Source organism: Aythya ferina, assembly GCF_964211825.1.
Source record: "Aythya ferina genome assembly, contig: HAP1_SCAFFOLD_361, whole genome shotgun sequence".
NCBI lineage: Eukaryota > Metazoa > Chordata > Aves > Anseriformes > Anatidae > Aythya > Aythya ferina.
Window position 1 is genome coordinate 49,928 of NW_028181204.1, and position 14,221 is coordinate 64,148.

Here is a 14,221-nt window from a genome sequence, read left to right on the forward strand (position 1 = left end):
TGTCGGTGTAGAGCTGGGTGTCGGTGTAGAGCTGGGTGTCGGTGTAGAGGTGGGTGTTGGTGTAGAGCTGGGTGTTGGTGTAGAGGTGGGTGTTGGTGTAGAGGTGGGTGTCGGTGTAGAGGTGGGTGTTGGTGTAGAGCTGGGTGTCGGTGTAGAGGTGGGTGTCGGTGTAGAGCTGGGTGTCGGTGTAGAGGTGGGTGTCGGTGTAGAGGTGGGTGTCGGTGTAGAGGTGGGTGTCGGTGTAGACGTGGGTGTCGGTGTAGAGGTGGGTGTCGGTGTAGAGCTGGGTGTCGGTGTAGAGCTGGGTGTTGGTGTAGAGCTGGGTGTCGGTGTAGAGGTGGGTGTCGGTGTAGAGCTGGGTGTCGGTGTAGAGCTGGGTGTCGGTGTAGAGGTGGGTGTTGGTGTAGAGGTGGGTGTCGGTGTAGACGTGGGTGTCGGTGTAGAGGTGGGTGTTGGTGTAGAGCTGGGTGTCGGTGTAGAGCTGGGTGTTGGTGTAGAGCTGGGTGTCGGTGTAGAGGTGGGTGTCGGTGTAGAGGTGGGTGTTGGTGTAGAGCTGGGTGTCGGTGTAGAGCTGGGTGTTGGTGTAGATCTGGGTGTCGGTGTAGAGGTTGCTGAGGTGTTTGCTGTGGAAGTAACCCATGCAAAATTCAGGTCAGTGAACGTTTGGAGGAGGTTGTCTCTGCTGAGGTGGTCCTTGGGATGTATGTGGGAGTCCCATGGGTGCTTGTGGGAGTTCTTGGGAGCTGGTGGGGGGGTTTAATGGGTGCTGCTCTAGGACCCAGGGGGCTCATGGGGGTTTTAGGGGTGCTGGTGGGGTCTCTGTGGCGATTTCTCTGCTCCCTGTTCTCCTGTTGCTATCCTGTTATCCTAGCCCTGTGGAGGCCGCGTCAATTGGCGCTGTGTGGACGCTGCCCCTTCCCACACCTTTCCCCTTTCCCTCCCCGCCAGCCTCACCCATGGCCATGTCCCCTTCCCTCCTGGCCTCTCCCCCACTTCTGTGTTTTTCTGACCCTTGTCCCGTTCCCATCCTCACGTCAATGGGACGGGTGGGGCAGAGGCCGCACAGGTGGATGTGGCCTTTGCTCTCCCAATTTTTGGTCTCTGCTGCCCAAGCTCATGGCCTCCGTTCCCCCAGTTCTGGCCTCCAGTGCCCCAGTCCTGACTTCAACTGCCCCAATTCTGGCCACCCGTGCCCCAATTTTTGCCTCCACTGCCCCAGTTCTGGTCTCCGATGCCCCAGTTCTGGCCTCCACTGCCCCCAATTCACCATCAACACTGCCCCAATTTGTGTCCTTCCTTGTCCCAATTCTGTCCTCTACTGCCCCAGAAGTTGTCTCCGACACTCCAATTCTTGCCTCTGATTACCCAATTCTGGCCTCCGATACCCCAGTTCTGGCCTCCACTGCTCCCAATTCATCATCTACACTGGCCCCGATTTGTGGCCTCCCTTGCCCCAATTTTGGCCTCCACTGGCCCTCGTCAGTGCCATCACCGTGGGGTGGGGGTCTGTGGAGTGTCCCCATCCCTGTCCTTGTCCCCGTCCCCCCCCCAATGTCCCCATCCCCCTCCCCAGTGTCCTTGTCCCCCTCCCCAATGTCCCCGTCTCCCTCCCCAATGTCCCTGTCCCCGTCCCCACCAGGACGAAACCACCTCGGGCCGTGGAGGCCGATTCCCCCCTCAGCCTCCCCAACGCACCCCGAGGAGATGCCCCAGGGGGGGCCACCCCCTTCCACCCCCCAGATCCGAGTTTCGGTGCCCCCTGCCCGGGCTGCACTCACCCACTGCAACCACGTGGAGGATGAGGAGGAAGAGGAGGAGGAAGGCGCGGGTGCCAGACCCCATCTTGATGCCCCTCAGTCCCGCGGTGCCGCCAGCAGCACCGCAGTGCGCAGCCATGCTCGGGGCAGGAGTGGCAGTGGGGAACTTTGCCCCTCTGCGGGGAGAGGCCGCTCGTTCCCAGGGCGGGCGGCGTTTTGGGGGTGCGGCCGTGCCCAGACCAATCGTGGGCACTGTGACCGTGGGAACAAACATGACGTTCCCCTCCCCGTTATCGGGGATAACCATGACGACCCATGAGGTATATGGGGAAATCTGGGGGCAATTCCACATCCTCTTCGTCTCCCAACCCCATCGGTGATGTCTTCCCACCTCTGCTGCGCCCCATCCCCATCCCTGGTGCCCCCATCGCCATCTCACATATCCCCCTTCCCCAACGTCCCCCACCCCTGTTACCTTCCCATCAGGATTTGCTGGTGGCCAGGGAGCTGCCAGGACCTGTAGGGCTGGGGGGATTTGGGACGAATCTGACCCAAATTTGGGACCGAGAGCTGGGGATTTGTGGGTCCTGGTAGCCCCTGGAACTGGTGGAGACCCCCCAGAAGGACCTAGATGGACCCCAGCGGCTGCAGCCCCGAGGGGGCCGTGGTTGGCCGGTTCCCACCCCAGCCCCAATGTCCCCCGTGACCAAGGCTGGCGTGGGGCCGGATGCAGAAGCAGAATTTTTATTGGGATGCACAGAATTTTTATTGGGATTGCCCATTCCTAAGTGGGATGGCCAAGGGCTGGCCGGGAGTCCCATCACCCACTGCCAGGATCTGCACACAGAGGTTTTCCTCCTTCTCGCGGAGCAAATAAATAAATGCGCCCAGCTCCTGCCTGACCAGTCACTGCTGGGCCGCTTCTGGCACCACCAGGATCCTACAGATTGCCTCCAGCCATGGCTGGGTGTTCAAAGAGCATTTCCAGCCACGGTTGGGTCTCCCCTGGTTGAGTCCTGGCCGAGTCTTCCCAAATTGTTCCCAACCCCATCTACATCTTCCCAGGTTACTCCCGTGGGCACCGCAGTGAGCAGGAGCCAATGATGACCTTGGAAGCAGCATCATTGAGAAGGTCCTGGAGGTCCTGGTGGGCAATGAGGTGAGGAGAAGCCAACGATGATATTGGAATCAGCCTCGTTGAGAAGGTCCTGGAAGTTCCAGTTGGCACCAAGGTTGAGGAGGAGGCAATGTTGTCCTTGGAATGAGCGTTGTTGAGAAGGTCCTGGAAGTGCTGGTGGGCAAGGAGGTGAGGAGGCGCCAACGATGATATTGGAATCAGCCTCGTTGAGAAGGTCCTGGAAGTTCTGGGGGGCACCGAGGTGAGGAGGAGGCAGCATAGTCCTTGGAATCAATGTCATTGAGAAGGTCCTGGAAGTGCTGGTGGGCAAGGAGGTGAGGAGGGGCCAGCGAAGACCTTGGAGGAGAATCCTTGAGAAGATTCTTGGCTCCCACATCCCCCTGCCCCACAGCGCTCTGCCCCACATCCCCCTCACCCCACCCCAGCTCCCAAATCCCCCACATCTCACAGTACCTGGGTCACAACTGGGGTCGCAGTGCGGGTCTGGTGATCTGCATCTGGGGGTGGGGGTGGAAAGAAAGGAGAAGGGGATGGAGGTGTTGGAAATGCTTCTCAAAGCTCTCGTAGGCCTCCGAGAGGGGGTCCTGCAGCTCCTCCGTGTAGTTGAAGTTGGTGACGGTCACCACCAGCTCCACGTTGGCCACGACCTTCCCCTCGATGGCTGCGGGAGGCAGGAGAGGGGTGAGCACGGGGAGGCCGGGGGGAGGCCACGAGCGAGGGGGAGGCCGCGGGCTGGGGGGAGGCCGCACTTACGGATGTCGGTGTTGATGGAGTTGCTGGAGTACTCGCACTCGGGGCCGTAGAAGTCAAAGAGGCAGATGCACTTGATGCCATCGTAGGTGCCTCCGTTCTGGCACACCACTGCGGGGAGAGCGGAGGTCGGGGGGGGCCTCAGGGGGCACCCAGGGGTGGGGGCGCTGTGAGGAAACCCCAGGGAGGACAGGGGCAGCGATGGAGGCCTGGGAGGAGGGAGGAGGGCGAGAGGAGGGAGGATGAGGAAGAGGTGGAGGCTGACCTGCAGGAACAGCGGTGGTGGTGGTGGCGGTGGTGGTAGTGGTGGTGGTGGTTGGTGTGGTGGTGGTTGTGGTGGTGGTTGGGGTGGTGGTAGTTGGTGTAGTGGTGGTGGTTGTGGTGGTTGGGGTGGTGGTTGGGGTGGTGGTGGTGGTTGGTGTGGTGGTGGTCACTGGAGCTGTACTGGTGGTTACTGGCCCGGTGGTGGCTGAGGTAGGGAAAGAGGTTCCTGAACTGGTCAAGGTCTCTGGTGTGGGAGTGTCACCAGATGAGGTTTCTTCAGTGGTAGGGGAGAGGCCGGAGGCCATTTCCGTGAAGGACGTCGTGTCAGTGTAGGGAGACATTTCCGTGGAGACCAGTGGTATTTCGGTTGCGCCGGAGAAACTTCCTTCATCGTCCAGAAATATTGCAGTACTCCTCGCTATTGAGGAAACAAATCTGGAGTTAGTACCGTGGCTGCCGTCAGCACCTTCGGAGGCTTCGTGGTGGCCGCCCCATCCCACACCTTTCCCCTTTGCACCCTCCGGCCTCACCCCTAGCCTTCCCACCCCATCCCACCCCACCCTGTCCCATCCTTCGCTTTCGCTTTCCCCTGACCCTTGTCCCGTTCCCATTCACATATCCATGGGACGGGTGGGGCCAAGGCTGCACGGGATGATGGCCTCCAGAATCACGATTTTTGGTCTCTTCTGCCCAAGCTCATGGCCTCCGCTGCCCCAGTTCTGGCCTCCACCGCCCCCAGTTCATCATCTACGCTGGCTCCGATTTGTGGCCGCCCCAATTGTGGCCTCCGCTGGCCCTCGTCAGTGCCATCACCACGGGGCGGGGACCTGTGCAGTGTCCCCATCCCTGTCCTTGTCCCCGTCACGCTCCCCGATGTCCTTGTCCCCTTCCCCAATGTCCCTGTCCCCGTCCCCACCAGGACGGTGCCACCCTCAAGCCGTGGAGGCCGATTCCCCCCTCAGCCTCCCCCACGCACCCCAAGGAGATGCCCCAGGGGGGGCCACTCCCTTCCGCCCCCCAAATCTGCATTTCGGTGCCCCCCCGGCCGGCCTCCACCTACCTGCCACATCCCCGTAGAGGAGGAGGAAGAGGAGGAGGAAGGCCCAGGTGCAAGACCCCATCTCGGCGTCCCGTAGCACCGCCGGCAGAATTCCCGTGCGGAGTTATGCCCAGGGACGGAATGACAGTGAGGAACCTTGCTCCTCTTATGGGAAGAGTTACTTATCTCCAGGGTGGGTGGAGGATATGGGACGGGTGATGCCCGGACCAATCATGGGCACCGTGACCGTGGGAATAAACGTGACGGTCCCCTCCCCGTTATCGGGGACAACCACAACGGCCCCGTCCCCAATATCGCTGCCCTGCGGGCATCACGGTGTCACGGGGAGGGGGTGTTTGTTCCTTTTTGGGGTGAATCTGACCCAAATTGGGGACAGGGGGCTAGGGTTGAGGGCTGGTGGATGGATTCCAGCCATTGTGGGGTCTTCCCAAGTCGTCTCCAACCATCCTTGGGTTCTCCAGGATTGATTCCAACCATCGCTGGGAGGTCCAAGATCATTTCCAACCATCATTGGATCCTCTAATTTCGATTCCAAACATCCTTGGGTCTTCTAAGATCGATTCCTACCAACTGGGGCCTCCAAGACTACTTCCAATCATGATTGGGTTCTCCAAGATCAATTCCAACCATAGTTGGGTCCTCTAATTTTGATTCTAACCATTGTTGGGTCCCCCAAGATCAATTCCAACAATCGCTGGGCCTTCTAAGATCGATTCCTACCATCGTCGGGTCTTCTAATTTCGATTCCAACCATCAAAATGCCCCCCAAGATCAATTCCAAACATCTTTGGGTCTTCTAAGATTGATTCCTACCATCGTTGGGTCCTCCAAGACCACTTCCAATCATGACTGGGTTCTCTAAGATTGGTTCCAACCATCATCGGGTCTTCTTAGACCATTTTCAACCATGGCCAGGTCCACCCAGGTCGGTTCCAACCACCACTGGGTCCTCCAAGAACGATTCCAACCATGGTTGGGTCCTCCAGCATCATTTCCAATCATTATTGGGTCCCCCAAGATCTTTTCCAACCACTGTTGGGTCTTCTCAGACCATTTTCAACCATGGCCAGGTCTTCCAAGATCATTTTCAACCACCATTGTGTCATCCAAGGTCAATTCCAACCATCGTTGGGTCCCCTCAGATCAATTCCAACCATCTTCGGGTCCTCCCAGATTGATTCCAACCATCGTTGTGTCCCCTGGGATCGATTCCAACCACTGTTGGGTCCCCCAGGATCGTTTCCAACCACCCTTGGGTCTTCGCAGACCATTTTCAACCATGGCTATGTCTTCCCAGGTCGGTTCCAATCACAACTGAATCCTCCAAGATCATTTCCAACCATCACTGGGACCCCCAAGATTGATTCCAACCATGGTTGGCTCATCCAAGACCAATTCCAACCATCATCGGGTCCTCCAAGATCAATTCCAACCACTGTTGGGTCTTCTCAGACCATTTTCAACCACGGCCAGGTCTTCCTGGATCAATAATTGGGTCTTCTCAGGTCCCTTCCAGCTGCGGTTGAGTCCTCCCAGATACCACAGCCACCGAGTGAGGAAGAGGAGGAGCTGAAGCCTTCTTCACACAGCTCCAAGCAGCCTCTTGGTCTCCCTGGTTCTCCTGGAGGACTTCAACCACCCCAAAACCTGCTGGGAAGACCAAACGATGAGGCACAAAGTGTGCGGAAGGCTCCTTCAGGGCGTCAATGACCACGATCAGCATCTCGAGATGTTTCTCCACCACACGGGTGGCGGAGGAGCCGACGGGGAGAGGAAGGATGAGTTGGAGACCTCGGCTGCAGCGACCATGGGATGGCAGAGGCCAGAACCTAACGGGGAGGAAGCCGGGCTCCAAACACCCCAATTTGCAGAAATTTGGACTTCAGGGAGTCTCGGCCTGATAGATTTGGGTCTCGACCCCATAGATAAGGGTTTGGGAGGGGTTTGTGCCCCATGGGTGGGGGTCTAGGCCCCATGAACGTGGGTCTGGAGGGTCTTAGCACCATGTATTTGGGTCTGGGGGGTCTCAACCCCATAGATGTGGGTCTGGGAGGGGTTTGTGCCCCATGGGGGGGGGGTCTAGGCCCCATGGACATGGGTCTGGGGGGTCTTGGCACCATAGATTTGTGTCTGAGGGGTCTCAGCCCCATAGATGTGGGTCTGGGAGGGGTTTGTGTCCCATTGATGGGCGTCTAGGCCCCATGGACGTGGGTCTGGGGGGTCTCAACCCCATAGATTTGGGTCTGGGGGGTTATGGCCCCATAAATTTGAGTCTGGGAGGGGTTTGTGCCTCGTAGATGTGGGTCTGGGGGGTCTTGAACCCATGTATTTGGGTCTTGGGGGGTCTCAACCCCATAGATGTGGGTCTGGGAGGGGTTTGTGTCCCATGGGTGGGGGTCTAGGCGCCATGGACGTGGGTCTGAGGGGTCTCGGCCCCATAGATTTGGGTCTGGGGGGGGTTGTGCCCCATATCTGTGGGTCTGGGGGGGTCTCGGCCCCATAGATGTGGGCCCAGGCCCGCCCCGGCCTCTGTTCCGTTGCCATGGCGACAGCGCGGGCGCTGCCGTGGCAACAAGCCCCGCCCCTTGGCAACCGTTGCTACGGAGCCTTAGCCCCGCCCCCCTGCGGGCCCGTTGCCGGGGCAACGGCTCCGCCCCCTCCCGACCCCGCCCCGTTGCCATGGCAGCGGGCCCCGCCCCTCCCGGAAGCGGCGCATGCGCGGTGAGGCCGGGCCCGGCGCGGCGGCGGCGGCGGCGAACGGCAGCGGCGGCGGCGGCTGCCGAGCCCACCGGAACCGGAAGCGGGAGGAGGGACCGGAAGCGGAACCGAGCGGGGGGGGGACCGGAAGCGGCGCCATGGTGAGCGGCCCCGGGGCCGGGGCCTGAGGCGGCGGGAGGAGGGGGGGGGGAGGGGCGGGCCCGGGGCATCGGGCGGAGGGGGGGGAGGTCACGTGGGCGGGGGGGAGGTCACGTGGGAAGGGGGAGGTCACGTGGAGAGGGGGTCACGTGGAGAGGGGGCACGGCCCCGCCCCCGCCCCACAGCCCCAAAACCCCCAAAATGCTCCAAAACCCCCCAAAACGCCCCAAAATGCCACAAAAAGCCCCCAACCCCCCCCCGTAAACCCCAGAGCCCCCGCCCCCCACCCCATATCCTCCCCACATCCCCCCACATCAACCCAAAACCCCCCACCCCAGCCCCATATCCCCCCATATCCCCCCAAATCCCCCCATTCCAGCCCCATATCCCCCCCAAATCCCCCTAAATCCCCCCAAATCCCCCCCTTTCCCCCCACCCCAGCCCCAAATCCCCCCCTTTCCCCCCACCCCAGCCCCACATCCCCCCACCCCAGCCCCCTATCCCCCCCCTACCCCCACCCCCCACCCCATATCCTCCCCAAATCCCCCCATTCCAGCCCCATATCCCCCCCAAATCCCCCTAAATCCCCCCAAATCCCCCCCTTTCCCCCCACCCCAGCCCCAAATCCCCCCACCCCAGCCCCAAATCCCCCTAAATCCCCCCATATCCCCCCAAATCCCCCCTTTTCCCCCCACCCCAGCCCCCTATCCCCCCCCTACCCCCACCCCCCACCCCATAACCCCCCCCGTACCCCCCCCCGCTAACCCCCCTGCCTCCCGCAGATGCGCTTCATGCTGCTGTTCAGCCGGCAGGGCAAGCTGCGCCTGCAGAAGTGGTTCCTGGCCACGGCCGAGCGCGACAAGCGGAAGCTGGTGCGCGAGCTGATGCAGCTGGTGCTGGCCCGCAAGCCCAAGATGTGCAGCTTCCTCGAGTGGCGCGACCTCAAGGTGGTCTACAAGAGGTGGGGGGGCGCGCGGGGGGCGCCCGGGGAGGCGACGGAGTCTGGGGGGGGTGGGGGGGGGGGGGTGAGGGTTTGGCCCCGTTGCGGACGGCCCCGTTGGTTTGGATCCGTTGCGTCCGGCCCCAGAGCCTCCAGTCCTGTTGGTTTGGCCCCATAGCCTCCGACCCTATTAGCTTGGCCCCATTGGCTTGGCCCCATAGCCTCCAGCCCCATTGACTTGGCCCCCATAGCCTCTGGGCCCATTGGCTTGCCCCCGTAGCCTTTGACCCCATTGGCTTGGCCCCATCACCTCCAACCCCATTGGCTTGGCCCCTTAGCCTCCAATCTCCTTGCCTTGGCCCCATTGGCTTGGCCCCATAGCCTCCAACCCCATTGGCTTGACCCCATAGCCTCTGGCTCCATTGGTTGGGCCCCATTGATTGGGCCCCATAGCTTCTGGCCCCATTACATCTGGCCCCATTGGCTGTGCCCCATTGCCCCCAGCCCCATTGGCTTGGCCCCATCACCCTGCCAGAGTGCCCCCAGCCCCATTTCCCCCCCAGCCCCATTTGCCCCCAAATTCCCCTCCAACCCTATTTCCCCCATTTCCCTCATATCCCCCCACACCCCCCCATTTCCCCCATCTCCCCCCCTTTCCCCCATGCCCCCCCATTTCCCCTATAACCCCATACCCCCCCAATTCCCCTATACCCCCCATTTCCCCTATATCCCTCCATACCACCCAATTCCCCGATAACCCCCAATTCCCCTATATCCCCTATTTCCTCTATATCCCCCCATGTCCCCCCATTTCCCCTATATCCCCCATTTCCCCTATATCCCCCATTTCCCCTATATCCCCCATTTCCCCTATATCCCCCATTTCCCCCCCCATTTCCCCTATATCCCCCCACATCCCCCTATATCCCCCTCTATCCCCGTTTCCCCTATATCCCCCTCTATCCCCCATTTCCCCTCTATCCCCCTATATCCCCCTATACCCCCCCAAATCCCCTATATCCCCCATTTCCCCTATATCCCCCTATGTTTCCCCTCTATCCCCATTATCCCCTCTATCCCCGTTTTCCCTATATCCCCCTATAACCCCCATTTCCCCTCTATCCCCTATTTCCCCTCTATCCCCCTATACCCCCCCGTTTCCCCTATAACCCCATTTCCCCTATATCCCCCTCTATATCCCCCGTTTCCCCTCTATCCCCCTATGTTTCCCCTATATCCCCATTTCCCCTCTATCCCCCATTTCCCCTCTATCCCCCTCTATCCCCCTATACCCCCCTCTATCCCCATTTCCCCTATATCCCCATTTCCCCTATACCCCCCTCTATCCCCATTTCCCCCCCGTTTCCCCTATATCCCCCTATTTCCCCTCTATCCCCCTCTATCCCCCTATATCCCCATTTCCCCTATATCCCCTATTTCCCCTCTATCCCCCAATTCCCCTCTATCCCCATTTCCCCTATACCCCCCCGTTTCCCCTATATCCCCCTCTATACCCCCCGTTTCCCCTATACCCCCCTCTATCCCCCTATATCCCCCATATCCCCGTTTCCCCCATTTCCCCTCTATCCCCTGTGTTCCCCTCCCCCAGGTACGCCAGCCTGTACTTCTGCTGCGCCATCGAGGGGCAGGACAACGAGCTGATCACGCTGGAGCTCATCCACCGCTACGTCGAGCTCCTCGACAAGTACTTCGGCAGCGTGAGTCCCCCAAAAAACCCCACACAGCCCTTCGGGGGGCTCCGAACCCCCCCACGGGTCCGTTTGGGGGGCTCAGAAACCCCACAGAGCCATTAGGGGGCTCAGAAACCCCACAGAGACATTAGGGGGCTCAGAAACCCCACAGATCCTTTTTGGGATCAAGGGAACCCCACAAATCCATTAGGGGGCTCAGAAACCCCACAGATCCTTTTTGGGATCAAGGGAACCCCACAAAGCCATTAGGGGGCTCAGAAACCCCACAAAGCCATTAGGGGGCTCAGAAACCCCACAGATCCTTTTTGGGATCAAGGGAACCCCACAGATCCATTTTAAGGGGCTCAGGAACCCCACAGACCTGGTTTGGGATCTCAGGAACCCCCCAGAGCCATTTGAGGGGCTCAGGAACCCCACAGATCTGGTTTGGGGTCAAGGCAACCCCACAGATCCATTTTAGGGGGCTCCAGGAAACCCCCAACCCAATTTGGGGGGCTCAGAAACCCCATAGACCTGGTTTGGGGTCTCAGGAGCCCTCAGACTCATTTTGGGGGACTCCAGGAAACCCCCAGACCCAATTTGGGGTCTCAGACCCCCCGCACACCTCCCAGCCCCATTTTAGGGGTCTCAGGAGTCCCCCCAACCCCATTTCTGGGCCCCCAAACCCCATTTCTGTGCCCCCAACCCCCATTTTTGGCTCTCTGCCCCCCCCCAGCCCCATTTTAGGGACCTCAAGAGTCCCCCTAACCCCATTTCTGTGCCCCAAAACTCCATTTCCGTGCCCCCCACTCCCCCCAAACCCCCATTTTGGCTCTCAGTCAGCCTCAGCCCCATTCTGGACCCCCCCCCCGATGCATTTTGGGGTTCAACCCCCCCAACCCCATTTTAGGGACCTCAGGAGCCCCCCCAACCCCATTTTTGTGTCTCCCAACCCCATTTCTGTGCCCCCAACCCCCATTTTTGGCTCTCAGTCCCCCTCCCAGTCCCATTTTAGGGACCTCAGGAGAACCCCAACCCTATTTCTGTGCCCCCCAACCCCATTTCTGTGCCCCCCAGCCCCATTTTTGTGCCCCAACCCCCATTTTTGGGTCTCAGCCCCCCCCAACCCCATTTTAGGGACCTCAGGAGTCCCCCCAACCCCCTTTTTGTGTCCCCCAACCCCATTTTTGTGCCCCCAACCCCCATTTTTGGGTCTCAGCCCCCCCCAACCCCATTTTAGGGACCTCAGGAGTCCCCCCAACCCCATTTCTGTGCCCCCCAACCCCATTTCTGTGCCCCCAACCCCATTTTTGGGTCTCAGCCCCCCCCAACCCCATTTTAGGGACCTCAGGAGTCCCCCCAACCCCCTTTTTGTGTCCCCCAACCCCATTTCTGTGCCCCCCAACCCCATTTCTGTGCCCCCCACCCCCATTTTTGCCTCTCAGCCCCCCCCCAGCCCCATTTTAGTGCCCTCAGGAGTCCCCCTAACCCCATTTTTCTGCCCCCAAACCCCATTTCCATGCCCCAACCCCCCCCAAACCCCCCTTTTTTTGCCTCCCATCCCCCGTAGCGGGGTTTTGGGGTGCCCCCACCCCCCCGGTGACATCCGTGCCCCCCCCAGGTGTGCGAGCTGGACATCATCTTCAACTTCGAGAAGGCCTACTTCATCCTGGACGAGTTCGTCATGGGCGGCGAGGTGCAGGACACCTCCAAGAAGAGCGTCCTCAAGGCCATCGAGCAGGCCGACCTGCTGCAGGAGGTGCCCCCCGACCCCAAATCCCCCCCCCCGGGACCCCAAAAGGGACGCGGGGACACCCCCGAACCGGCACGGGGCTCCCCAAGCTGATGGGACTCGTAGGGAATCCCTAAATGCTTATAGGATCCCTCTAGGGTGATGGGACCCCAAAAAAGGATATGGGATCCCCATGGGGTGCTGGGAGCTGTGGGGACCCCAAAAGGGTTATGGGATTTCCATGGGGTGATTGGACCCATAGGGAATCCCAAAAGGGTTATAGGATCCCTATAGGGTGCTGGGACCCCAAAAATGGGTATTGGATCCCTATAGAGTGATGGAATCCATAGGGACCCCAAAAGGGTTATGGGATCTCCATGGGGTGCTGGGACCCCAGAAGGACCCCAAAAGGGGCACGGGACCCCCATGGGGTGCTGGGGGCTGTGGGGAACCCCATGATGTCCCTATGGGGCACTGGGACCCTGTCAAGACCCCAATCACACCTCCAAGAAGAGCGTCCTCAAGGCCATCGAGCAGGCCGACCTGCTGCAGGAGGTGCCCCCCGACCCCAAATCCCCCCCCCGGGACCCTAAAAGGGACGCGGGGACACCCCCGAACCGGCACGGGGCTGATGGGACCCATAGGGAGCCATAGGGATCCCAAAAGGGTTATGGGATCCCTATAGGGTGTTGGGACCCTAAAAAATGGGTATGGGATCCCTGTGGGGTGATAGGAGCTGTGGGGACCCCGAAAATGGGTACAGAATCCCTATAGGGTGATGGGACCCATAAGGAACCCCAAAAGGGTTATGGGATCCCTATGGGGTGATAGGACCCCAAAAATGGGTACAGGATCCCTATAGGGTGATGGGAGCTGTAGGGGCCCCAAAAATGCGTATGGGATCCCTATAGGGTGATGGGATCTATAGGAACCCCAAAAATGGGTGTGGGATCTCCGTGGGCTGATGGGAGCTGTAGGGACCCCAAAAGGGTTATGGGATCTCCATGGGGTGATTGGACCCATAGAGAACCCCAAAAGGGTTATAGGATCCCTATAGGGTGCTGGGACCCCAAAAATGGGTATTGGATCCCTATAGAGTGATGGAATCCATAGGGACCCCAAAAGGGTTATGGGATCTCCATGGGGTGCTGGGACCCCAGAAGGACCCCAAAAGGGGCACAGGACCCCCCCCACCAGTTTTGTGACCTCCCCTTGGTTTGTGCCCCCCCCCCTTGGTGTGTGACCTCCCCCCAGTGTTCCCCTCCTCCCCCCGGGTTTCTGACCCCCCCTACAAAATTTTGTGCCCCCCCTCCCCAAATTTAGCACCCCCCCTGTGTCTCTGCCCCCCCCCCTTTTCTAACGCCCCCCCCCTTTTTGTGCCCCCCCCCCAGGAGGACGAGTCCCCCCGCAGCGTCCTGGAGGAGATGGGGCTGGCGTAGCCCCCCCCCCGCCCCCCAGGGGGGGCCCCCCCCATGACCCCCAAACCAAGCCGGGCCGGGGGGGTGGGCGCCCCCCCCCCGCTGTAAATACAGCCCCTCCCCCACGCGCGGGGGGCGGGGAGCCCCCCCCAGCCCCCTCCCCTCTCACGGGACCCCCCTGAAAAGGAGGGGGGGGGAGGGGCGTTGGGGGGACCCCCCCCGGAATAAAAAACGTGCGGAGATTCAGTGTGTGGGGTAATTAGTGGGGGGGGGGGGTAATTAGCATGGAGGGGGAGTAAATAGCACCCGGAGGGGGCAGCTAGAATGGTTGGGGGGTAATTGGCATGATGGAGGGGGTAATTAACGTGGGAGAGGGGGTAATTAGCAGCGGGGGGCGGGGTAATTGGGATGGGAGGGGGGGTAAATAGAATGGGAGGGGGGTAATTAGCATGGAATGGGTAATTAGCACTGGGGGCAATTAGTATGGGGGTAATTAGCATGGCAAGGGGGTAATTAACACGGGGGGGCAATTAGAACAAGGCAGTCAATTAGCACAAGGGGGGGGAAATTAGCATGAGGGGGGGACACGAGGTTGGGAAGGGGACAGTTAGCATG

General features: G+C 60.4%; 2 protein-coding genes across 2 annotated transcripts; one reads left to right on the forward strand and one right to left on the reverse strand.

Moving 5' to 3' along the window:
- Window positions 1–3,092: 3,092 nt before the first annotated feature.
- On the reverse strand, window positions 3,093–5,039 carry LOC311429146 (uncharacterized protein). Its single transcript, XM_084540275.1, has 5 exons — window positions 4,970–5,039; window positions 3,911–4,327; window positions 3,649–3,756; window positions 3,349–3,556; window positions 3,093–3,231 (listed from the first exon to the last, which is right to left on the reverse strand). The coding sequence occupies exons 1-4, from the start codon at window positions 5,028–5,030 to the stop codon at window positions 3,354–3,356; spliced, it is 789 nt and encodes a 262-aa protein (XP_084396401.1). The 5' UTR covers window positions 5,031–5,039; the 3' UTR covers window positions 3,093–3,231; window positions 3,349–3,353.
- A 2,663-nt stretch (window positions 5,040–7,702) lies between these two features.
- LOC311429145 (AP-1 complex subunit sigma-1A) lies at window positions 7,703–13,848 on the forward strand. Its single transcript, XM_084540274.1, has 5 exons — window positions 7,703–7,827; window positions 8,608–8,786; window positions 10,375–10,483; window positions 12,078–12,215; window positions 13,580–13,848. Exons 1-5 carry the CDS (start codon window positions 7,825–7,827, stop codon window positions 13,625–13,627), a joined length of 477 nt encoding a protein of 158 aa, XP_084396400.1. The 5' UTR covers window positions 7,703–7,824; the 3' UTR covers window positions 13,628–13,848.
- The last annotated feature ends 373 nt before the right edge of the window (window positions 13,849–14,221 follow it).

Bases quoted from the DNA above. Each gene is read 5' to 3' on its own strand.
- LOC311429146 (XM_084540275.1), bottom strand. From the start codon at position 5,030: ATGGGGTCTTGCACCTGGGCCTTCCTCCTCCTCTTCCTCCTCCTCTAC. The intron at 4,328-4,969 runs GTAGGTGGAGGC...TTTCCTCAATAG, and splicing joins CCTCTACGGGGATGTGGCAG to CGAGGAGTACTGCAATATTT. The intron at 3,557-3,648 runs GTAAGTGCGGCC...TGCCTCCCGCAG, and splicing joins CTCCATCAACACCGACATCC to CCATCGAGGGGAAGGTCGTG.
- LOC311429145 (XM_084540274.1), top strand. The intron at 10,484-12,077 runs GTGAGTCCCCCA...TGCCCCCCCCAG, and splicing joins TCGACAAGTACTTCGGCAGC to GTGTGCGAGCTGGACATCAT. The intron at 12,216-13,579 runs GTGCCCCCCGAC...CCCCCCCCCCAG, and splicing joins AGGCCGACCTGCTGCAGGAG to GAGGACGAGTCCCCCCGCAG.